Genomic DNA, 24,927 nt, shown 5'->3' with positions numbered 1-24,927 from the left:
AGATACTTCAGTCATGACTGCCTATTATCATACCAAACTTGTCATACCATGAAATATTAAAAAATAATGTTTTCCACAGATAGCTTTAATCATTTCCACACTTTACAGAAACAATAATTTCTTTCAACAAATCTAAATATAAATATCATTAATCATATATGGTTTTAGTAAAAAAAATTCATATATCATCAGTCTTTTTTAAAGAAAGAAATTTATAATGCATTTTGCTTGGTTATCACAGGATTATGGAGCCTCTTCATCTGTTTCTAACCACATCTACTTACTCAACAATTCTGTGCAGCAATTATAAACACAAAACTCATTTTACCTTTGCTGTCATATACATCAGATTGTTCAAAACCATTGCAGTGGCTTGTGGAGATCCCCATCCTTCTCCTCGTAACCAGCGCCTACTAGTCACCATAAGTTCTCGGTCTTTCAAGGAATCATCTTCATCTTCATCATGTCGCCTTGCTGTGGGGAGAGGTTTTAAGTCCACCAGCTCGATGTTGTTCATCCATGGTAGCAGGTAGTGCAGCATCACCTGCCGTCCAGCAGGGTGAGCTGTCTGGATTCTCTGGCTTATCTCTGAAATTGAAAACAAGTCAAAGAGAACTGATGTAATTTTGGCTTCCTCTGACCGGTAATTAATTCCAACAGATTTCAGAAGCTGGATTTTGTTCATTTTACTCATTACACTTAACAATTATAAGTACTGTTTTTTCTTTTAGTAACTTTCACCTCAATGACATCATAATGTTAACAGCTAACATAAATCAGAAGACGGAGAGAGGGAGAGGGAGAAGGAGAGGGAGGGAGAAAGGGAGAGAAGGAGAGGGGGAGAGGGAGAGAGACAGAGAGAGAGAGGCTGTGTCTCAAAAAGAAAAAAAAGAAAAAAGGGACGGAAGGTAAGAATCTACCAAAAGAGACAGAAAAGGAATACTCAATGGTAGAAGAAAAAGCAAGAAATACTAAGTTTTTGGAAATTAAGTGAGGTTAGAGCTTAAAAAAATATAAGATGGCTAACACCAATTGCTGTGGAAAGTAGCAAACAGACTGAAGACTATTAGCCAGTGACTAGACTGAGCAGTTGGAAGGTAACCCGGTGAGGCTACAGAAAGGAACTTGACACTAGTGGACTGTGAAGGCCATCTGTGAAGATCTAAGGCATGCATGAAGACTGACAATACGGAATAGTGAGTGTATATACTCAAGGCAAGGCATAGGGGTGAGGAAGGGGTTAGGAGCAGGTGTGAAGGAGGGAAAGGATGTGAGAGCAAGAATGGGAAGGGCCTCAGAGCTGACAACATTTGAAGACCACTGCATTGAATCTGGAGAAAGAAAGGATCAGGACCCTCAAATTTTAAAGTGGCAAAGTTTATGCTGATATCTGTATCTGTGCAGTAAAATTCTGAATGAATATTGTGTTTGTCTTGCCCTAGAAACAGTGAAAGTGAAAATGTAGGTTAGCTATGGAATTTGTCAGGTTGAGAGGCTATGTTTTGGTTTAGAATGAACTACCTTAAGCAAAGGAGTTAAAATTAGCTGATGCTAAGGACAAGAGTGTCTGAAGATAGAACTGAAGGAAGAATGACAAGGTGGTGGTGGTGGAGGCATGGGCACGGTTGACACCTGTACCAGCCGACATCCTAGGCGATGACATGGCATTCTAAACAGTTACATGATCTCTGAGACCTAGCTGGACTCCCCTGCTTTCTGTGCAGAAGACTGTAGCAGCAGCTCAGCAGCCACAAAATCTGTATTCATGGTGGCTGCTATTTTGTGTTGATGACCACTCATATCCATCTTGGAAGGGCTGTCAGGGATGTGGGGGTTGGAAAAAAGGAAGGGGCATAATTGCTACCAACTACCAGGGCAAACCAAACAGGTCTACTGCTTTCAAGAACTAAATGTTAGGAGAATTTAAGTTGTTGTTGTTGCTTTTTTCTCCCACTCAGGTAAATTAGGGAGGGAAATAAACTATTTCTATTGCTAAAATAGGTGCTATGCAAAGATCCAAGCAGACTAAGGCCACTAACTCTTGAGTCCAAATGAAAGAAAGGACCCACAGCAGAACTCCACAATCTCCCAGATCCTAGTGTTGGTGCATGTCCAGTATTTACACTGGAACAAGATCTTGATGTAGGTGACAGGCAACATGTGGGAGACTAGAAAGAGTTTTGCTCAAAGCACTGTACCACCTGCTCCTATGGTTAGAGGTTTCACTCATGGAAAACTGCCTACAACTTATCCCTGCCTATTTTTATTATTAAAGATATGCCAATACACAAAATACAATATATTCAAGAAGTTCTATGTCTACTAAGAAATACTTTTAAGTCACATATGGAAAGTCCTCCCTCTTGTATTTTTTTCTTTTTGATGGAGCCGGGAGCAAGGGAAGGTAAGGTGTAAAACCCTACAAGGACGCCATTGATAGAAAAACCTAAATACTGTGACAGATCAGAATTAAGAGTTCTTATTGAAGAAAAAAATATTTCCTATGTAAAGACATGTCTGGTTTTGATTTAACCTGTAATTTAATAAATTTATAATTTTCTAAAAATTGTTTTTGAAGAAATGATTGACAAACTACTAACCAGTTCATTGATCATACCTGAGAATATAGCGAGAGTTAGCTCAGGATACGCCCTTGCTAGTTCCTCGGACAACTGATAATATGAAACAGAATAGAGATGTGGTAGAGGAGACAGCTGGCTGAGTACTCCATCTGTTCTCTGAATCTCCAATTTGTGAGCATAGCGAAACATCTTCGGTTCCAGAATCTATAGGAACGTGATTCCATCAACTTAGGTTAAGATTTTATGGGTTCTCTAAAGTTTAACTATAATTTTATATTTTTAAAAAAACTCTTTTCCCAAGCTGAGTAGAGTGGCTTATGCCTGTAATCTCAATACTTTGGAAGGCAGAGGTGGGAGGATCACTTGAGGCCAGGAGTTCAAGACTAGCCTGGCCAACATAGCAGGACCTCATCTCTACAAAAAATTAAAAAATTAGCCAGGTGTGGTGGTGTGTGCCTGTGGTCCCAGCTACTTGGGAGGCTGAGGTTGGAGGGTCACGTGAGCTCAGGAGGTAGAGGCTGCAGTGAGCCATGACCGTGCCACTGTACTCTAGCCTGAGCGACAAGAGTGAGACCCTATCTCAAAAATAAAACGAAACAAAACAAAAACCCTTTCTCACTAAAAGAACTTACATTCCTCATATTTAATGTCAATGATCCAGGTTAATAATACAGTCTGAAAATAACTCCAGCAACTTAATATACAATTACTTGAAAAAGATTTACCACTTTTCTTACTCAAAAATATGATAGTACAATATATGTATAAGTGAAAAAAAAATCTTTCAAGGAGAACTTTTTGACATTACACTATTTAAAGAGCTGTACTGCTGAACTTTCCTCTTAGTATAATTCCTAAGATGGATCTACTGTCATCAGAACCACTTTAGAGCCTTTGGAAAAAGCATCTGCTTGAATCCTATTCTTAGCCCTTGGTTAAGATGGAAGAATCTTGCCCTATTATGAATTAAATACTGTATACTAATAATATATCCGTGTTTGCTAAGTTTCTAAGTTATTTCTCCTCAACCCAATAAATAAAATTTACATGAGAATATGATAAAAAGAGCTAATTATTTTTCATATGGCTCTCCAAAAAAATTTGGACACACATTGTTCTCATCTGCTGAACAGAAATACTTTACATGGATACATATTTATAAGTACTTTCACGTACATACACACGTGTTATTATAAATAATCCTTCTACAATACACTTAGGAATAGTTTGCATTATTTATAAATTTAAATATCTATATTATCTTTGTCTTATATTTCTAATAATAATTAGGACTTAATACCATAACTTCATTATTACAAATAAAGCTAAATACTATTATTAGTGTGCTTTAACGGCAAGACTAAATTATTGGGCTTCATTAAATCCTGAGTAAAAAAATATTTAAATTCACACATTTACAAACCTGTAAAAGTTGCATAGCAACTTCATAGATACTTCTAGAAGAATCAGCTGCTTTAAACAGTATCAGATTTAGAAGCATCACTGTGTCACACTGATAATCCCTAGGAATAAATTTACATATTAGGTAAATAACAATGTTTAGAGACTTTTGCACCATTTAATAAATATGATATGCAAAGGGCAAGGCTTGTAGGTACCTATCTTCTAAGTCTATGAGGGGACTTGGTTTTTTCAAGGCAATAGGTACAGCAACAGATGTGTGGTGATAATTGTCCTTATTTTGGTTAAATTCCATTAGAGCACAAGTGTTCAACCTTTCGGCTTCCCTGTGCCACATCAGAAGAAGAACTGTCTTGTGCCACACATAAAACACACTAAAAAATGCTGATGAAAAATAAAAAATCCATGCATAATTTTTATAATATCCACCACCACAGATAAGCAAAAAAGTCCTCACATTCAAAGGGTTAGACACAGCTGCATTAGAGCTTAAGAAAAGAAAATACAGTCAACCCTCTGTGGATCAAAAATATGTGGGAAAGGCCAGGCGCAGCAGGTCATGCCTGAAATCCCAGCACTTCGGGAAGCCAAGGTGAGAGGCCAGGAGTTCAAGACCATCCTGGGCAATACACGTAGTGAGACCTCGTCTCTACAAAGAATTTAAAAATTAGCCAGGCATGGCAGTGGGAGTCTACAGTCCTGGCTACTCAGGAGGTTGAGGTGGGAGGATCGCTTGAGCCTAGGAGTTTGAGGTTACAGTGAACTATGATCATGCCACTGCACTCTAGCCTGGGTGACAGCGAGATCATGTCTAAAAAAAAAAAAAAAAGAAAGTATATGGGATGATTTGCATAGGGTAAATACAAATACTACAGCATTTTATATAGAAAGCTTGAGCAGCCATGGATTTTGGGATCTGAGAGGGGTCCTGGAAACAATTCCCCACAGATACTGAAGGACAACTATACTGGTGTCTTCATATTTTTAAATTCAAAAGAAAAACTTTTCTTTAAGAAAACAAAACAAGAAACCCGTATCTAAAGTACCTGTTCTGGAAAACATTAGCAATGGCTTTAAAGCAGCCGGCCGCCACCCTCCTGGAGCCCGTGTAGCAGCGGTCCACAGCCCAGTACATCAGGTTGCTCTGATCAGGGTTCAGCTCCAGCAACAACGTAACTGCTTCACAGCCCAGCTGGTGAACCTAGGTAAAGGTTGTGAAATTGCTCAATAGAGAGAGAACGTTACATATTTTTTGTCTGTTTCCCTACAGTTCTTACTAAGGTAATATGGTGCATATATTCATTGTAATTAATAGGAAAATTCCACCTCCTTTTGTTCATCTCCCTCTCATTTTATTCAGCCAGCAGAAAAAAACCACACGGATGAATTGAATTTGGCCTCTTGCTTTTTACACGAGTCTCTCTAGTATGATTCTGTCTTCCAACAGAGCCCTGAAGGTGGTTAATGAACATGAATAGTGATTAAGTGCTTTCAGAAAAATGAGTCATTAAGCTCTCCAATTATTTTTATCAAGCTTTATTCTTGTTTTTGATAACCCAATAGAAAAATTGTTGTGAGGGGAAAAAAATGTAAGTCCTATGCTAAATTGTGAAGTCTGTAAATGTACAATATGAGAGTAAGGAAAGCAAAGGGTGCGGAGGGCAAGGAAGAATGATTAAATAGAAAGTGGTTAAAAAAAACGAAATGAAACATAGTAAATAACATATTTCTCCCATGCAGCTCAATATGTTCTATGTTAGTATTTTATTTATTGACTTAGAACCCTGTTGAGAGACACACACCACTGTATTAATCCTATAATATTAAAAGGGAAATTAAAATTATTCAAATTAATGATACATAAGAATTGGTACATTTTTACATTATGAGATCCTATTTAACTTTATATAATATGCTTTTTGCATATGATCCTAACCTATCTTATTTTTTAAAAAAGACTTGTTTTTAGTGCAACATACATGAACTGCTAATAATACAATGAGAATTTATTACGAACCTTTAAGGAAATTGTCATAATTACCTTTTTGTCCAGAGAATCCAAAATGTTATCCAACCATTTGTACAAATAGCCATCTGATGAAAGTCCTACATTATCTGCAACAGGGCCACAACATAGTACAGCAGACATAGCCTTCAAATAATAATATCAGAATTACATTTAACAAATTTAAGAGGTTAAATGTTGGTTGCTTAATGAGAAGAGGCAAAATACTCATCTAGTATCTAGTCACAATACTTTAATTTTTTTCTTTACAAATTATTTTTTAAAACTAAGAAATTTATTTTGAGTAAGTAAATATGATACCAAATTAGACATGGAGTTTGAACAATACTGGAAAGGAAGATAAAAAGACCAAGAAAAAGTACTTAAGTAAGGGAAAAAAAGGCATTTCTTTCAAGTAATACTCAAAGATAATGGTGATCAAATTTGAGTAGATTCTGGAAGTGTTTTTCATTGTATTTTACGTATTTAAATATAACTTTTGGTATTAATTTTGAATACGGCAGAAAAACATATATTCTAATACTCTCAGATACTGTGAAGAAATTCTTATCCTCTTTAAAATACTAGTGACTGAGAGACATAAAAATATTTAACACTGCTCTTAAAAAAAAAAGATATCAGGTTTCTAAGTAAATACCTTTAATGCACAGTATTGATGTCTATTAATTTGCATATTTCTATCACTGTATCTGTCCAAGGGCGTAAACATGATGCTAAAAGGACCTGCCCAGTGACTGAACAGCATAAATAGACTATGACGAAGGCTCTGCTGAGGAAAAATACTTCTTCTCTGGTGCACTGCAAATAAAAAAAGATAGAAAACATTTATTTCCATTTCTTTTTGCTTTAACTTGTATACCGACATGTTATTGAATGTGTAATAGTGTAAAAAAGAAAGCAAAAGTTTTCATTTTAAACTGTCAAAAACCTCCACAGTAGCAGGGATCATTTAATATATGCAAATCGCAGAAACAAAGTTGCACTCTGTGTCACCCTGTGGCAGCATTACATGACACACAGCATTTCTGCAAGCAGAAATTCCATGACAGGCTCAATGGCACATGAAAGCTGGCACAGAGGTGGGGCCAGGAGCCCATTTCTCCCTGGGCTATCACTGGCTATATGGTGAGACTGGCCAAGATTTTAACACAGACACACCTCTGTATCTTGGTTCACTGGTAAGTAAGGGCTTTGGACGAGATACATGTTTTCAAACTTTGTACTTTTTTTTTCAGCAGGAAAGCTGCCTTTTCCTGCTAAAGGAAGCTTACATGTAATCTCAATACATAAAACAGATAAAAGGGGAGTTGAGGCCTAGCGTCCAAACACATTCTGCTGCTTTCTGCTGATGGCACCAGAGAACCTCAGGGCTTTGAGAAACAGCAAAGTTTGAAAACCACTGGTTTAAATGATCTCCAAGGATTTTTTCCCCCATTTTGAAATTCTACTATATAATTTCTCTATATCTATCCTTCTTGAAGAAACTCAGCAGTATCACAATAAACCAATTTGGAAGTTGTAAAAAAGTGTTTAGTAATAGACTAAACCACATCTTTACATTAGTGAGCTTCAGATCAGAAAATTTTGAAAAAAATATGCTCTTTTCCTTTGACAGCATCATTTTCCTTTCAAAGATGAAAACAAGGCTCCTACAGTTGAAACTGACATATGTAATTAAGTGCTTAATGACCCTGTTGTTATGAAATACAACCCACGTTCTTCAGGCATCAACTGTCTGTATATACTATTCAAATCAACAATGTGACTTTAATTTTTCAGAGAGAAAAAGAAACATTTGTATTTATACTGTATGCCAAAGGCTAGAGTCACATTACTTCTTACAGTTGTCAAGAATTTAACTTTTAAAAATGTAATTGTGTATATTAATCTTCCTAGTATCTAAACCAGTATCTGTCAATATAGAACCTACTCAATAATTAGAACATATCTGGTAAACCAATAACATGGAATCCTTGTTACATTTTGTATTTATGGCCTATATTCTTTTCCCATTATTCAAAAGTATCTTCTTAATTTTATTCTCAATTATCATTTGAAACACTGTACTCTGCTTATTGCATCTAAAACAAGGTTGTCTAAAGAGCTTATTCTATTGATTTCTCTAGGTTCTTGTGTCAGTATCCTGATCATTAGTGAAATTCCATGCTGGGTTGCTTTTTTATTTCTAATCACTGACGATAATTCAAAGGGAAAACAAACTCCAGCCATCCTGGTTATGCTGACATATTTTTCCAGTATGTTCATACGTTACTTTATCAACTTAGATTATTAAACCTCAAGGAAAGAAAAAATATGACGGTTCCTTAATACTCAATAATGCTTTAAGAAATTGAAAATAATACCTGGAACATTCTGAATAATATTCGCCACTAAGGCACTAAAATGGCATCGTATATCCTTCAGTGTGTCAGAGTCTTTCTCATTTTCTGCTTCCAGGAGTTGTCTAGTTAAATCTACATATTCCAATAAAGTGTTGTTGAGAAAATGTGTTTCATTATCAAGGCCACCACTTGCACTGAAAATATTGAAGAAAACAAATGATGAAGCAAATGGGACTTTAAATTACAATTTAAATAAAAAATTCTTAATACTCAAAATGAGAATAATACATGTTAATTTTGCATGCTCATGGTAGCATGCAACTTAATATATGAAAATTAAATGAATATGATTTTGCTTACTTTAATATGAAAATAGATGGTGCTTCTTAATCTAGGAACTGCTATTGCAATTTATATTATTCAACTCCATATCTAACTTAAATCAACTCAGTGCTAAATGTTGTTTCCTCTCTGTGGAACACATAGATTTCTAAACAAAGAGACAGGAGGCATATGAAATGGGGAGGATCAGTTTAGAAAAGTAGAAAGAGGAAAGACTAGTTCTATTTATTCATAGCTGCCATGTCTATTCATATTATGCCTTCAGTATAATCAAATATCTATTAGTCACTTATTCTCAGTAAGATTCTGGGATAGGTATTATCAGGGATGCAAAAGTCTGAGAGAATTCTGGTAAGAATAGGGTAGAGTACTGGGTTTCAAAACCTCTTTCTAGACCTATGGAACTGCTTTTAAGAATATCTGCAATGCGCTAGGTATGGTGGCTCACACCTGTAATGCCAGCACTTTGGGAAGCCAAGGTAGGTGGATCACTGAGTTCAAGAGATCGACACCAGCCTGTGCAACATGGTGAAACCCCGTCTCTACAAAATACACAAAAATTTGCCAGGCATGGTGGTGCACGCCTGTAGTCCCAGCTACTCAGGAGGCTAAGGTGGGAGGATTGCTTGAGCCTTGTGATCTAGTCACTGCATTCCCACCTCAGTGACACAGCAAGAGCCTGTCTCAAGGAAGAAAGATATATCTGCAATGAGGTTTTCTTTGAGGCAGGGATCTATGTCTGTGCCTGGAAACCATGGACTGACTGACAGGGGAGTATTTGGTTAGAGTCAGAAGTCCTGGATTCCTGTCTTGTTTCATCAATCATTAAGCATATACCCCGTATCTACCTCAGAGTGTTTTAGAAGGATGTAAATGAACTGCTATATATGAAAAGGCCTAGTAAACAATAAGTGCTATATAAATGATTAGCTATTACATATGCATTTATTTAGGTCAGCTTTTTCTTATTATGTTTGAAAAGTACTTCTAATATGTATTATTTTAAAGGTAATTTTTTTTTAAATAGTTATTGAGTAACTTTGGAATAAATATCCTAAACCCATGAAAACAAGAGTTAGGAGTTGCAATGATACTATAGTATATTAACTGTATCAGTCTACAACAATAAATATGTATTGAATGAATCAATGTATGACCTTTATTCCTTAAATAAGTGTTTTTCAGGTGCTTTTCAAATTTTTTCCTTTATTCCTTAAATGAGTGTTTTTCAAGCTCTGGATCATGACCTATTAGTGGATAGGAAACTGATTTACTGGACTACAACCTGCACCGGAATAAAATCTTCATTAATCTAACAAATATTCATTATCTCCTATGTGTCAGGCACATGAAATCCACTAGGTGAACAAAACAAAGTTCCCTGTCTTCTTGGCATTCAGAACTCATTTTTTTCCTTAGCCATGGAAATTTAAAAATCTAGAATAGCAATAACTTTCTATCAATAACTCTTTCTAAAAATACTTCAAAACAAAATACACAACTGGGTTCAAAGATCATTATTGCTTAATAGTCATACAGTTTTTGGTAGTTAACTTTAAATAGAGCAACATTTTACATTCCCCAAAATAGAACCATTTAAAGCTTCTTCTACTAACGCTACAATTAAAGCAATCAAAAAAAAAAGATTCAGATGTGTATCAGGTTGTTAATTTTTTGCATCAAGCCGGCAAGTTTCAATTTTACTTTTCCTAACTCTTATTTTTTGTGAAGGAAAGAAAAGAGAATGGTATTTCTTTTCTTTTTTTTTTGATACAGAGTTTCGCTCTTCTCACCCACGCTGGAGTGCAATGGCACTATCTTGGCTCACAGCAACCTCTGCCTCCTGGTTTTGAACGGTTCTCCTGCCTTAGCCTCCCGAGTAGCTGAGACTACAGGCACACACCACTATGCCCAGCTAATTTTTGTATTTTTAGTAGAGATGGGGTTTCACCATGTTGGCCAGGATGGTCTCGAAGTCCTGACCTCAGGTGATCTGCCCTCCTCGGCCTCCCAAAGTGCTGGGATTACAGGTGCGAGCCACTGCACCTGGCCAATATTTCTTTGTTTGCTTTTTACTAGGAAAGAAAAGTAAATCAATGGTTTAAATATTCTGATTAAAAATCTATTTTGAAAGCATTTGTCAAAAGCATTCAATGCTACATATGAAAGGTGTTAGGTAAAATAAATAATTGGGAGAAATGCTAAAGGAATAATGCCATGCAGTTATCATAGTTACTACACTTGTTGTATTATTAATACTTCTTTTTCTCCTTTTTGTTTCAAGACAGAGTCTCGTTCTTTTCCCAGTCGGAAGTGCAGTGGCATGGTCAAGGCTCACTGCAACCTCAATGTCTTGGGCTCAGGTGATCCTTCCACCTCAGCCTTCCAGGTATCTGGGACTATTGGTGTCTGCCACTATTCCTGGCTGATTGTTTGCATTTTTTTAGAGAGATGGGATTTTGCTATGTTGCCTAGGCTGGTCTCCAACCCCTGGGCTCAAGCAATCCACCCGTCTCAGCCTCCCAAAATGCTGGTATTACAGGCGTAAGCCACTGCACCTGGTCCATTTTTTTTTTTTTCCTTAAGATATATTTTCAGTGACCTTTTTTGGATATGGTCAGATCTATTATTTTTCTCCTTCAATGGTCAGGTAACACCATTATCCTCCTAAGGAAATAGTTATTTTTCAACATTCGGCTGATGGAATTTTCCTCAAGGGGCTAGGCTTAGTGTGAAGATGCCTTTACTGCGGCAATATCTCCAGGTTTCATGGTTTTATCTGTGAATGGTGGAAAACTGTTATGAATTATATTTGTAGATTTCATAATTTTTCCTGGCAGGATAGATAACAAGTTCATTGGAATAAATTTGTAAGCCTTATAATGTTTAGCCTGTGAATATATTATTTTTTCAAGCTCAGAAGAAAAAATCTTAAAAATGAGGTAAAAAACAGGAAAATCTGTGAAAAAAAAGCTACTACCGTCCACTTGCCAAAATAACTAGGTTCCAACAAATATCAAAATCATAGGAACATCATATCCATTTTTTGCCAGAAGCAATCCAATTCTGGTGGCAGATTTTTCAATACATTTTTAGCTATTGGTTAGTGTATCGAATATTTGTTAAATAATTTTCATAGTGATACATACAGGTTTTCTTGTTGCAATGGTGCTTTTCTGTTTTTATACATTTCATGAGTGAAAAGAGATTACGTTCTCTAGGATCATTCCAAAGTTTTAACAATCTGAATCCAATACTGACCTGTGACTAATGACACCAGCATCTGCCAGCAGTTCAAATATTCGTACCAGTTGTACTCGTAAAATGTCTCGACGCCTGCGCCGTTTCATATTCTATTCCAAACATACAAACATATTAATTAAAATCTTGCGGGTGTAACTTGGAAAGAATAATGTGAATGTCTCAAAGAGAGGTTCTGGGCTCACTGAAGTTATTTTGCTTGTATAATGTAGACTGTAGGTACTCTGGTAGCTACTGCCTCAAAGAGATATGTGTAAACAGTTTGAAATGAATGAGTCAAATAAAGTCACATGACATCTTACATGGTGACAACCCCTGTGTGTCAGGGGAAGTAAAATACTACATTTTTAGGTTATTTGCTAATCAGATAGTTTTAGAATTGAAGTAATTAGCAAACTGTTATCATGGACTAATAAAGAATCCCTAATACCCTCCAAAAATATGACATAAGTGTAGGGAAAACAATCCTAAAGAGAACTTAAGATTTTGCTCATGCTGCAGTTTTCTACACAACGATTAATTTTGGCACATAAAAAATAAACAAATATGAGAAAACCTCCCTTACTCATTACGATATGAATAAATACGTTTGTATTATTAGGTCCAAAGAACTAGAATAATGCCTAGAATAATAGTTGTAACATTTCAACTTGATTCTGCTTGTAGCAGAAAGTCATGTAAGAAATATCGATCACCTATATCACCTTCTACTAATAATAGCTCATTATTTCATTTGTGATGTAATTTTCAAATTACAGAGCAATTAAAAACATATTTACTAGTCTTTCACTTTCTTGTCCATGACCCAATTTTTCTGCCTTCCAGGTGCGTGGCATTTTACTAATGACTAATCAATTACATTTACTTTTCTCTGGGCTCTTTCTAAAGTTGACAGCAATTCATTTGGAACAGGATGATTTCTTATCAGTCTTTGAAGATTACTGCAACTCGTTTTTGCAGTTTGGTTGGCCTGTTTTCACTTTGTCTTCACAGAAACAGTGTGAGTCTAAAGCTCTTAAACTATAACTCATATTCAAGGCACATCACTGTATGTGTTTAACAGCTTTCCTTCTGAAATTCAGAAAAATAAATACTGCTATTTCATTTTGTTTCAAGCTTACATTTCTCTAATAAGTCATCAAGCACTGTAACCAAACTGATCATTCTGAAACAAAAATCAAATCAATGACAAAATGGGAATACTATCATGACCCTACAGTGCTGAATTAAAGGAGAGTGAGGAATTGCAGATGATGTTTCAAAGTTCCTAAACTGCAGGGATTATCACCATCTCCCTCTCCTGCTTAAATTCCTCAGGGGATCCCCAACATTAACAGCACTGATTCCTAAACAATGTTCTACAGCAGACTCATCTAAGATGCTTTACAAAAATAGACTTCTGGACCCTATTCCAGGGATTCTCATTCAATAGGCCTAGGAGTCTAAAATTTTTAGCAAGCTCCCAGGTAATTCTCAGATGCCACAGGCATAGGAACTACTGGTCTACTGGTTAAAGCTAAAACTAGTAGTTTTTCATGAGATATTTCTCATCCTGCTATCCAGCCTAATATTCAATCACTTCCCCCATAATATAATTATACAGAAAAATGTACCATTTCAAAATTCTTTGTAAAGTTTGCAAATGCTGTTCTTCACCTAGAATACCTTTCCCTTGCTTGTCCACTGGGAAACATGCTTCAAAATTCATCTCAAATATCAGCATTTCATCTATAATGCCTTCCTTACCCTGCAACCAGAGTCCCAGGCTTTCCTCTCTGTAGTTCTTAGAATCCCTTCTCTATGATTTTATTTGAGTGCGTCATAAATTGCTAGAATTAAGATTATGCAACCATCTGTCCCACTGGACCTATAGTTTCTGAAAGTTGCTCAGAACTGAAACTACAGCCCATGGGCCAAATCTGGCCCATGGCTACCTGTTACTGCAAATAAGGTTTTACTGGAAAACAGCCACACTCCTTTTTTTAATGTAGTCTATGAACGCTTTCATGCTACAAAGGCAGGGTTGAGTAGAGACAGTATGGCCTGTAAAGCCAAAAATATTTATCTGCAGAAAAAGTTTGCCAACTCCAACCTAGACCCTATTTTCTGCCCTCACTTAAGTTAAAGCAATTGTTCATTCATTTTATATAATGGGTTTCTGCATAAGATCTTCTGGGGGGAAGGGAAGTATCTGCATCTTAAAAAGAAGAATACACTAGATCATCTTCTTAATTTCTAACTTTTGATATAACATGTAAATATGGCAGAAAAATAAATGTTCACTAATAGAAGGCTGCAGAACACAGCTCACCTCTGGCCTTCTTTCAAGTGCTTCTTTAATTATGGGATGTAATTCCTCTATTAGTTCCCTAGAAGAAAAATGGTACATATTCTATTAATAGCTACACAGATATAATCTGACACATGTAAATATGTAAAGATATGATGTAAACTGACAAGTGTTAATTCGAATCCTACTGTTCTAAATGCAATGTCTATTGTTTTATTTTGTTTATAAAATAACACATTATATTATAGATTATTTGGAAACCAGGAAAAAAATGGTATAGGCCCCTTATTTTAATTTATAGAGGGAATACTACCAATACTTTTATTCAATCAGTTTGCAATCGACATACATTTTACTTAGTTCAAACTATTTTATATAAAATGCTATCCTTTTTTCTTTTTTTGAGACAGAGTTTCGCTCTCGTTGCCCAGGCTGGAGTGCAATGGCGTGATCTTGGCTCACTGCCACTTACGCCTCCCGGAATCAAGTGATTCTCCTGCCTCAGCCTCCCGAGTAACTGGGATTACAGGCATGCACCACTATGTCTGGCTAATTTTTTATATTTTTAGTAGAGACGGGGTTTCTCCATGTTGGTCAAGCTGGTCTCAAACTCCTGACCTCAGGCAATTTGCCCGCCCCAGCCTCCCAAAGTGCTAGGATTACAGGTGTGAGCCATCGTGCCCAGCCTCCTTTTTTCTTTTCTTACACTAACATAGTTAATTTTATATGCCAATAATTAATTCACAATATTCAAACATAGGGTGGGGTACCATAATTTTTCTAGACATTTTCATTTATTAATAAATCATTATATTTTATCTAATTTTATCTTACTAAAAATATTGCCTCTGTGAACAACTTTGTGTATTTATCATTGTTTTCTATCTCCTTAGGATTAATTTTACAAATTAAATTAACGGGTCAAAGGGTATGAACTTTGTAAAAACGATAAACTTATCTTTATTTATATTTTGATTTTAACTTGAAAATGTGCTTACTTTAAGATGGGGAAAACCTGAAAGTTTTTCCAAAACTTCATTTATAAGAAATGCTATCCCACACCTATAGATATATTACAATTTATTAACCTATTCTTTTCTACTTATTTTTACTTAAATGTTCCTTTCCATGGAAATCTTTAGCAAAAGGCAAAAGATTTATACAATCTGAAGATAAACCAGAGTATTAACCTATTTCCTGGTTGTACAGGTTATCTTGGAGACAAAACATCAGATACCATTCTCACATTAATTGAGGAAATTCTCAAAGGAATAAATTCCATGCCCAGAAGACAACAAGGCAGAACTTCAGGCAAAACTGAAGAATTTGCTTCATTAATATAAAAAAATCACGAATGATATCAAACATCTATGTAAATACTTTTTGAAAGATATTCTAATTCTCTTGGATAAGCAGGGGGAAAACTGGAGTTTTAACTACTAGACCAAGATTACACATTAAAAGAATGACTACATAAATAAATATAGTAGGAAAATACTAAGTATTTATACGGCATTTCATTATTCCTAGAATACATAGGTAAGTTTTAATCTGCTCAATCAAAATGAGGAAATAAAACTTCCAATAAATGACCTGCTAAATGTTACATGGCTAGTTAATTGGTGAAAGTCAGGCCTGGTATGTGACCATCCCAATAAGCACTCTGCTTGACCCTACCACACCTTCTAAGTAGCACATTTATTCTTTTAGTGCATAAAAAAAAAAAAGTATGAACATAGTTACCTAAAAGCTCCTGGGTTGGTCCTGCCAAGACCTAGAACAAGGGATTCTGTGATTTCCATGCTCTCAGAGCGCATCATTGGAACTATGTGCTTAAACAAGGATGAAGGGGATGGGATGCCAATAATCTGGAAAAAAAATTACTATATTTATAACAGCCACTAATGATACTATGTCCAATTAGATAATCTGAGATTTCAGTAGTCGTAGGTCAAGGATAAATGGACAGGTGAAACTTTACTATGAATGATACCTCAAATTTCACCTGTGGTGTACATAATTTAAAAGGTTAAATAACTTGTCCAGTGGCTTAATGTAAGTTCATTAACAGAACTTGGGGCTCCTAATTTCTTACCCTCCCTCACGATCATATAATAGGCTGACTCCCTTCATCAGATACTCTGTACCTTTCGATCCATGAACATGAAGAAAACAAAATGACTTCTAAAATAGTCGTCAGTGTTAAAGTCAGATACTCTGGTCTTTAAGTTTTGTCATTTTCACGAAAACAAAACCACTGCTCCTATCCAGTACCCTTTAGATCACCACATGATTTAGGCAAATTCTAGAAAGGCATTTAATTATGTAAATGATTCCTTTTGGGTTCTGAGAAGTGTGAGAACTACAAAAACTGGAATATGGGAAAATAGGTATGACAATTTCTTTTAAAATAATGAGTATGATAAACTGAACGGGCATGGGTCTTTCTTTCCAATGGAAAACTATGTACGTATTATTGATTCCAACTAGGAATCCATAAAAACAATGACGGGCTTTCTTGAGGTATTTTCCTTTTTGCAAGTAAGTAATATACTTTCAACTGAGTTACTTTATTGTCCATAAAAAGAAATTTTAAAATCTTATTTTTATGAGGCCATTCAGATTTCATAGATCCAACAGTGGATCTGAGAAACTTACTTTGGAATCAATGCTATAGCCGCTATCTGGGGTAGACGCCAGCGTCTCAGGAGGAGAGCATCTCACAGAACCTGCAGATGTGGAAGATGACGATGTTGCTGCACTGCAGCAAAGGATCAGATAGTTTCTCCACAGGCCAATGTATGAGTCACTGCTTGTGGTGGTATTTACTTTCTTAGCATTGATGGGGCTACTAAGGAAAAAAAAAGAAAAATGGGCAGATACGAATAACACAACACGTTTTTAAAAGTTTATTTTAACTAATGCTGTATTTCTTTCTTTCTTTTTTTGAGAGAGTCTTTCTCTGTCACCCAGGCCGGAGTGCAAGCAGCACAATCTTGGTTCACTGCAATCTCCACCTCTCAGGCTCAAGTGACCCTCCCACCTCAGCCTCCAGAGTAGCTAGGACTACAGGTGTGTGCCACCACGCCCAGCAAATTTTTTGTATTTTTGGTAGAGATGAGGTTTCGTCATGTTGCCCAGGACAGTCTCTAACTCCTGAGCTCAGATGATCCACCTGCCTCGGCTTTCCAAAGTGCTGGTGCTGGGATTACAGGGGTGAGCCACCATTCCTGGCCTAATGCTAATTAGAGAGATGGTTAGCATAAGGTTTTTATTACTAGTACTGTTTTTGTGGACTGATATCAATGAATAAAGTACTGGATTAAAAATTAAAATATATTACCAGATCATTTTAACATTATTATTCCTGTGATAAAAGTTAATATTTTATTGGGCCATATTTTATAACTTATTATGCATCCTCAATGTAGAAAGAAAATAAAACAAAAATCAAAATCATCTTTAATCCCACATGAAAATAAACACTGCATATCTATATATCTTTAATTCACATACATGAACGTAAATGCATGAATACATCTCTTTTAATTTATACAAAATAGATGTTTATTTTATTTTGTATCAACTTTAGACTTATGTATTTTTCACCTATGTAAATTAATATTCTGTGACATTATTTTGATTTATCATATGCTATATCAATATAAAGTATCATATTTTATATAACCAAACTTTTGTTGTTTGACATTTTAGCTAATAGCAATTTTTCCCTATTATACACAATACTATACATTTGAATATATGGTTAATTATTTTCTTAGGTAATTCTTGAAAATGAAATCACAGAGTCAAAGAAGATACATATTTTCAAGATTTCTGCCAAATTTCTGTCTTGAAAGGTTATACCAATAAAATATTTTGAAACAATTCCATAAATCTTTCCAAATACCAAAATTATGTAAGAATTAAGGACTGAAAGCAAAGCGAAAGAGGAAAAATACAAATATATAATCCTTGCCTTCAACAAGTTTTGTAATATGCTAAGGTAAGTAATGCAAACACATCACTTCATTAATTCAGTACGAGTATCATAGAACAATGTCCTAGTATGTTAACATAGTAGGTATGGTAACATATCAGTTTAAAAAAACTGTCAAAAATATCACTGCCCCCATGTGGGCTATGGGAGACATACAATAAAGAAATAAATAAAACAATGTCAGATGGTGCTAAGTTTGATGAAGAAAAATAGAGCAGAAAGGGGAGATAAAGAATGCTGCTAAGAGATGGAGTTATAATTTAAAATATGGTAATTAGAGAAGCCTACTTAAGGTCATAAATGGTATGCAAGGTGGCAAATGTCAATCTTTATTAAAAAAGTAACAACTATACCAGGTGTGGTGGCTCACAACTGTAATCCCAGCACTTTGGGAGGCTGAAGTGGGAGGATTGCTTGAGCCCAGAAGTTTGAGATTGCAATCAGCTATGATTACACCTCTGCATTCCAGCCTAAGCGACAGAGCGAGACCCTGTCTCTTTAAAAAAAGAAAAAAAAGAAAGAAAAACAACACAAAACAAAACAGAAATCCAATACACAATACCTGAGACCATATATATACAATTAGTAGAAATACTTCAAAATCCAAAAGTAAGAATGACTACTCTGGGTAGGAAGTTTAAGAGATTTTAAAAAATAAGATAGAATGTGAACTGTATCAGACATAGATACGCAAAATTTAAAAAATTTTTTAAAAAAAGGTATCCTATGCTCATGTGAACAAAAGCTCACAAAATGGAAACTGTCAACCACATGTAATGAACTTTGAGGGGATAATTTGCTTCCAACATTGAAGGTATTGATAGAAAGTAAGAAAAAAAGTACAGAGTGAAGTCAGATTTGAAGAGCCTTTAATGTAGGCCTCAAGTGATAGGTCAATCCAGATGCTGGGTTTGCATGGGCAAGTTATATGCTGAGAGGACTCATTCCATTCAATGTGATCTATGTAAGGGGAAATCAGGAACCCAAACCCAGATTCAAAAATTCTCCTCTGTATTAAAGAGCAAAAAAAAAAAAAAAATTACCTGAAATTTATAATGACCTTGGTCAACTCTCCATTTCACAATCAGTTACTCCAAATCTTTACCAACATCCTCACATCCACTACTCAGTGTATTACCACTCCCCACCAGAAGGTGGCCTTCCTTATACTGTCATCAGGAAAAGTAAGGCCACTGAGCTGAGTTTCACTCTGCTTCTCACCCTTTATCTACAAACTTCTGTATCTACATCCATACTCATCTTCAGATCCTTTCCTAATTTTTTTCCCTTAACACAGATTCAATGGACACAACTATGTACCAAGTACAGTGTTATTAAGTAAACAATTAAAATTTGGTGAGACTGTATTACATGAAAAGGATGAAGAAATTATGAGACTACGTCCTTGACAACATTCTTCTCCCTCCTTAAGACATCAATACAGTATCACATATTATTTATGGGCCTTCCAATCTGTAATACTTTTGTATTTTTCAAATAAATACATACGAAAGCTGACAGTCTATATATTTTTAAATTTACACTAGGAAAATAACTTACTTTATATCGACCTGAGGGGACAACAACTGAAGTCTTGTGTATGCAAACATCCAAGCATAGCTCACAGCTGTAGAGCAGTGTTTAGGAAGATTTTCTTGCTTTAAAAAACTGGAGAGACTTATAATCCATGGGTCTTGGCCTTGGGTCACATGTGCAAATATCCATATGTGTGATGGACTAATCACATCAAACTGGTGGCTAATGGGAGAAGAGTTCCATTCTGCTAATGTTTGTAAATCTATCGAGCTAGGGCAATAGAGCAAAGTAGTCTATATGGAGAGGAAAATATGGATTATTACACATTTCAATAACTTTGAAAATTTTACCATATAAATTGCTTTAAACTGAAAGTGGTCTATTAGTAGTTTCCCAAACAAGATAATATAAAGTCCATGGTAGGTGAGGGGAGTAGAGAATTCCTGAAACTGCATGTAAAGTTTGTGTATGTGCATTCATGTCTTTTTTTGGGAGAGGGATTCCACTGTTTTCATTGTTCTCAAAAGGATCTATAAACCAAGTATGTTCAGGACCACTATTTAAGTAATTCTTAAATAAATATCCAAATTTCATGGTATACCAAAAGCTGCTTTTTAGTTCTCTAACTAAAAAGTGAACCATTAACTTTCATGTTGACCTGTATCTATGTATGTGTGGAACAGACTCAAAAATGAGCTCTTCTCCAGAGGTATATATTCTTAAATATTTGTTCAATATTTGAACTCTTCCACTAAAGAGATAAACATTTATGTTCAAAGAAAAGTATATTAAGCATTGCTTTAGGCACTAGAAACAAGTAATCCATTACTCTCTTTTTGGAATAATTCATAATTTATAGTTAATATCTAAAACAAAATGTTTTGAATTGCATAGATCCTTTCATAAAATAACCAGAAGAGAGGCTTTTAAAGGTTCTTACTACAAATAAATGATAAACACATGAGATGATGGAGCCACTAACTAGCCTGATTGGGTCATTATACAATATAGACATGTATCGAAACATCAAATTGCACCACATAAATATGTACAATTATGTCTATTTAAAAATAAATAAAAATTAAAAATTTAATTTTTAAAAAGTTTAGCATCATGGTAGCGTCATGGGGGGGAACTGTACAGATTTCTAATAATCTCTTAGGCTTATAAAATCTTATTACCTCCCTTGGCTACATAAAATTTATGAATTATAAAAATCAGGTGTTATGCAGAAAGCTCTTAATGTTATGCATTAACCTCTTGTCCATGTATTCTAAAATAGGAGGAAATCATTTTTAAATAGTAAGGTTTTATAGCTATTCTTACATCAACTTTGGAATCTTAATATATGACCTTTTACCCCGTGAAGACCAAGTAAGAAAGTTTGCATAAACTTTCTTAGTAATGTGTTTGTGGACAAAGTGTTTCTCTCCATTTTAATGAGTCAAATTACACACGACATTGGTATAAAACACTATGTACTTAACCCACTATACTTAAACTCATGTGATACACAAAAAATAGCTGCCAAAAAAGCAGGGTATAAGTTTTTGCTTTGAGTATCACTATTTTTTTTCCCATAGCATTTTAACAAGTATTTCTATCTCACGAATCTTATACGCCATAATGAACAGCAAACAGTAGCATAAAGTAAGATTCAATTTAACAGAAACTTCTTAGATTGGAAGGATTATAATTTTACAAACATAAAATTATTTTTATTTCTATGTGGAAGAGTACTTAACCAAGTATAAATGAATATAACTTTTTAAGTACTATTCTTAAGCATTTTCTAATTTTCAAAAATACTTTCTAACACATTACATTTGTTAAGGAAGTTCTTTTATGTATGCATGTATACATGTATATATATGTGTGTCTGTCTTAAGTCTCAAAACAAGACTGGGTAGAATGAAGTCACTATAGTTACCTGATCAGCCCCAGTGAGATGTATGAAGCTCTCAAGAATGGATGGGCTTAGCCTGTCCATCACATCTATGGCTAATTCATCATCACCCTGTAAAAAAGACATCATATGTCTAAAAAAATTAGGACTGTTTAAGCAAAGTAGCCAAACCCAAGTAAACACTAAAAATTCACTTCAGTGCTATTTTATTTATTTATTTATTTTGAGACAGAGTCTCACTCTGTCACCCAGGATGGAGTGCAGTGGCACGATCTCGGCTCACTGCAAACTCCGCCTCCCGGGTTCACACCATTCTCCTGCCTCAGCCTCCTGAGTAGCTGGGACTACAGGCACCCGCCACCACACCTGGCTAATTTTTCTTTTTTGGTATTTTTAGTAGAGACAGGGTTTCACTGTGTTAGCCAGGATGGTCTCCATCTCCTGACCTGTGATCTGCCTGCCTCGGCCTCCCAATTGAGAACAGTAAGTTAGCTTAGACCCATGGTAGTAACCTACCTATATGGGATAAGGACGGAAAAAGAGATGGCTTTTAAGTACTTTCATTAGATAACTGAATGAAATACCTAAATCTTACCTTAGGTATTTCCAAAAGTGCAAATAAAGCCCGTATTTCTCTAAGGACACTGACGGCTAGTTTCCTAGTGGCAGGTCGACTGCTACAGAGAATGACAAGTGCAAAGCCTTCGACCACATGGAATACGTTGGAATATGGGCTCCTTTCCAGAGGAGGGGGATGAGAAGCTCCATTAGCTACACCATGCTTGAAAAACAGAAGTTAAAAATAAAATAAAAAATATGTATGTACAGACATTCCAGAAAAACAATTAAAGAATAAAGCAAATCATAGTGATTATGACTACGGTCTGCCTTGGCTCAAGCAACTTAAATAGTACGTAATTTATAAAAATAGAGTAGTGTGCACAGTGAAAAAAGCATTTCACTGGCAGTCTAAATATGAATTCTGTACCTAACTTCTATCATTCTCTATTTTGTAACCTTGGAACTGATAATCGGTCTTCATCTAATTTCTATGTGGGAAATGAGGGGATTGTAGTATATCTTTCACACTCGGAGTGTGGACCAGCAGCCTGGCAACACCTGAGAGCTTCTAAGAAACTCTTTCTTAGGGCCCTGCTGATTTGTATGCTCATTAAAGGTTGAGAAGCTAGTTTAACTTCAATGGCTTGAGTCTAAAATTCCAAGGTTCTATGATTTATACATTATCATAAATCAATGATTTGAGCATCTTTTATGGTTAAGAAGCACAGTTACCGTCTTATGTGAAACAGGGACTGGTGACATGGATAAAACAATCAAATGACCCAAATGGAAGACTACCAAAAATTTATTGTATTGGCTTTAAATATATTGGAAACAACCTAAAAGTGAGCTGGAATTATCTCTAATTTCTATGCTCATTAAAAACTAATTGTTACCCAAAGAAGAAGATTAGAAAAGTTAGATGTATAAACACTATATATTTACTACATGAACCATGGGTAAGTTCAGTTTAAGGGATTAGGAACACATTGAGAGTGAAGAGAACTAATAATAGTGTTTGATAAAGTAAATCTGTATTAAAACCATTATTGGTCATTTAGCACTGACCACATACAAAAGGGACAATAGAAAAGAATATGGTACCTGAGTGTCCTGGTTTTTATTATGCATTTGGGCTGCTTGTTTCCACTGATTTATTAATTGTACCAACATCTTTACGGCATTATCAAGAAGCGTGGGATGGACATCAGTCACTTCACGAACAATAAAATAAACAAATCCTGAAAGAACATCTTCCCGCCAATCTGGAAAATCAAGCATTAGTGCCTGCAGAGTATTGAAAGCCAGAGCACGCAGTTCTTCATCCATATGAATTGTGAGCCTACCAAGAACAAAATTCCATTAGCAAACTTCAATACCTTTCAATTAGATTTATCATCTAAAACTTAAAACTATGACATTAAAATATATGTCCTCTAGTTGTTTTGTAAGAAATATGAAGATAACAACCAAAGTTCACTTTTTCATGCTATATTTAACTTTATGCTAGCTTATAATCTCATTTGTTTAAATTCACATATGAATCTATTCCTATTATTGGTGTTTTTACTATAATCTGAATAAGTTTGATACAAATGACATTAGAATTCCATTTAAAATCCTTTAATCCTTAAAATACTGTATTGTTATCCTATAATCAATCAAAAATTGTATCTAATCATATGATATCTTAGCACTATCTTCATATTTATTTAATCTTTGCTATCACTGGTAAGGACACAATTTATCTCAATCATTTTTTTTTTTTGAGACGGAGTCTCGTTCTGTCACCCAGGCTGGAGTGCAGTGGCGTGATCTCAGCTCACTGCAAGCGCTGTCTCCTGGGTTCACATCATTCTCCTGCCTCAGCCTCCCAAGTAGCTGGGAATACAAGTGCCCGCCACCACACCCAGCTAATTTTTTGTATTGTTAGTAGAGATGAAGTTTCATTGTGTTAGCCAGGATGGTCTGGATCTCCTGACCTCATGATCTGCCTGCCTCAGCCTCCCAGAGTGCTGGGATTACAGGCATGAGCCACTGCTCAATCATTCTTCATATGCACTGAAGTTACAGTTAAATATAAGATGTCTGATTGTGAAGAAGAATACACAACAAATGAAGATGGAATCAATGTAATAGAATAATTATTGAAGGTAAGAATCAGAGTAAATTTAGGAGTAATATCATAAATGGTACATGCCTAGAAAAAAAAAAAGGCTAGGCTCAGTGACTCACACCTATAATCCCAGTACTGTGGGAGGCCAGGGCGGGTGGATCACTTGAACCCGGAAGGCAGAGGTTGCAGTGAGCCAAGATTGCACCACTGCACTCCAGCCTGGGCAACAGAGCAAGACACTATCTCAAAAAAAAAAAAAAAAGGAAAAAAAAAATGTGTTGACTCAGCACATAAGGTCCTAAAGAGAGTTTAAACAAATTAGGAGACGCTATATACAATTTGCTTTTTAATACATCAAAATGGGGCTTTGAATATAATTTTAGTTACATAAGTTTACCAGAACATAAAAGAGAATGATAAACAAGAAATTAAAAAAAAAACGTCGGCTGGGCGCGGTGGCTCAAGCCTGTAATCCCAGCACTTTGGGAGGCCGAGACGGGCAGATCACGAGGTCAGGAGATCGAGACCATCCTGGCTAACACG

At 35.5% G+C, this 24,927-nt stretch overlaps 1 protein-coding gene across 2 annotated transcripts in view; it reads right to left on the bottom strand.

Moving 5' to 3' along the window:
* FRYL (FRY-like) overlaps positions 1-24,927 on the bottom strand; it is a 277,851-nt gene that overhangs the window by 66,435 nt on the left and 186,489 nt on the right. For both annotated transcript variants that reach the window (XM_011927311.1, XM_011927310.1), the window contains 15 exons: positions 23,373-23,610; positions 22,303-22,488; positions 21,732-21,818; positions 19,826-20,094; positions 16,924-17,116; positions 16,009-16,133; positions 14,287-14,344; positions 11,976-12,067; positions 8,394-8,566; positions 6,668-6,828; positions 6,046-6,156; positions 5,051-5,205; positions 4,006-4,105; positions 2,618-2,786; positions 329-588 (listed from right to left, as the gene is read on the bottom strand). In XM_011927311.1, coding sequence (XP_011782701.1) covers positions 329-588; positions 2,618-2,786; positions 4,006-4,105; positions 5,051-5,205; positions 6,046-6,156; positions 6,668-6,828; positions 8,394-8,566; positions 11,976-12,067; positions 14,287-14,344; positions 16,009-16,133; positions 16,924-17,116; positions 19,826-20,094; positions 21,732-21,818; positions 22,303-22,488; positions 23,373-23,610 — 2,377 coding nt within the window. The remainder of the gene's footprint in view (positions 1-328; positions 589-2,617; positions 2,787-4,005; positions 4,106-5,050; positions 5,206-6,045; positions 6,157-6,667; positions 6,829-8,393; positions 8,567-11,975; positions 12,068-14,286; positions 14,345-16,008; positions 16,134-16,923; positions 17,117-19,825; positions 20,095-21,731; positions 21,819-22,302; positions 22,489-23,372; positions 23,611-24,927) is intronic.

The sequence above is a fragment of the Colobus angolensis genome, unplaced genomic scaffold (genome assembly GCF_000951035.1).
Source record: "Colobus angolensis palliatus isolate OR3802 unplaced genomic scaffold, Cang.pa_1.0 Scaffold71, whole genome shotgun sequence".
NCBI lineage: Eukaryota > Metazoa > Chordata > Mammalia > Primates > Cercopithecidae > Colobus > Colobus angolensis.
Note: the sequence above shows the minus strand (reverse complement) of the source record. Positions and strands in the feature narration are given on the sequence as shown.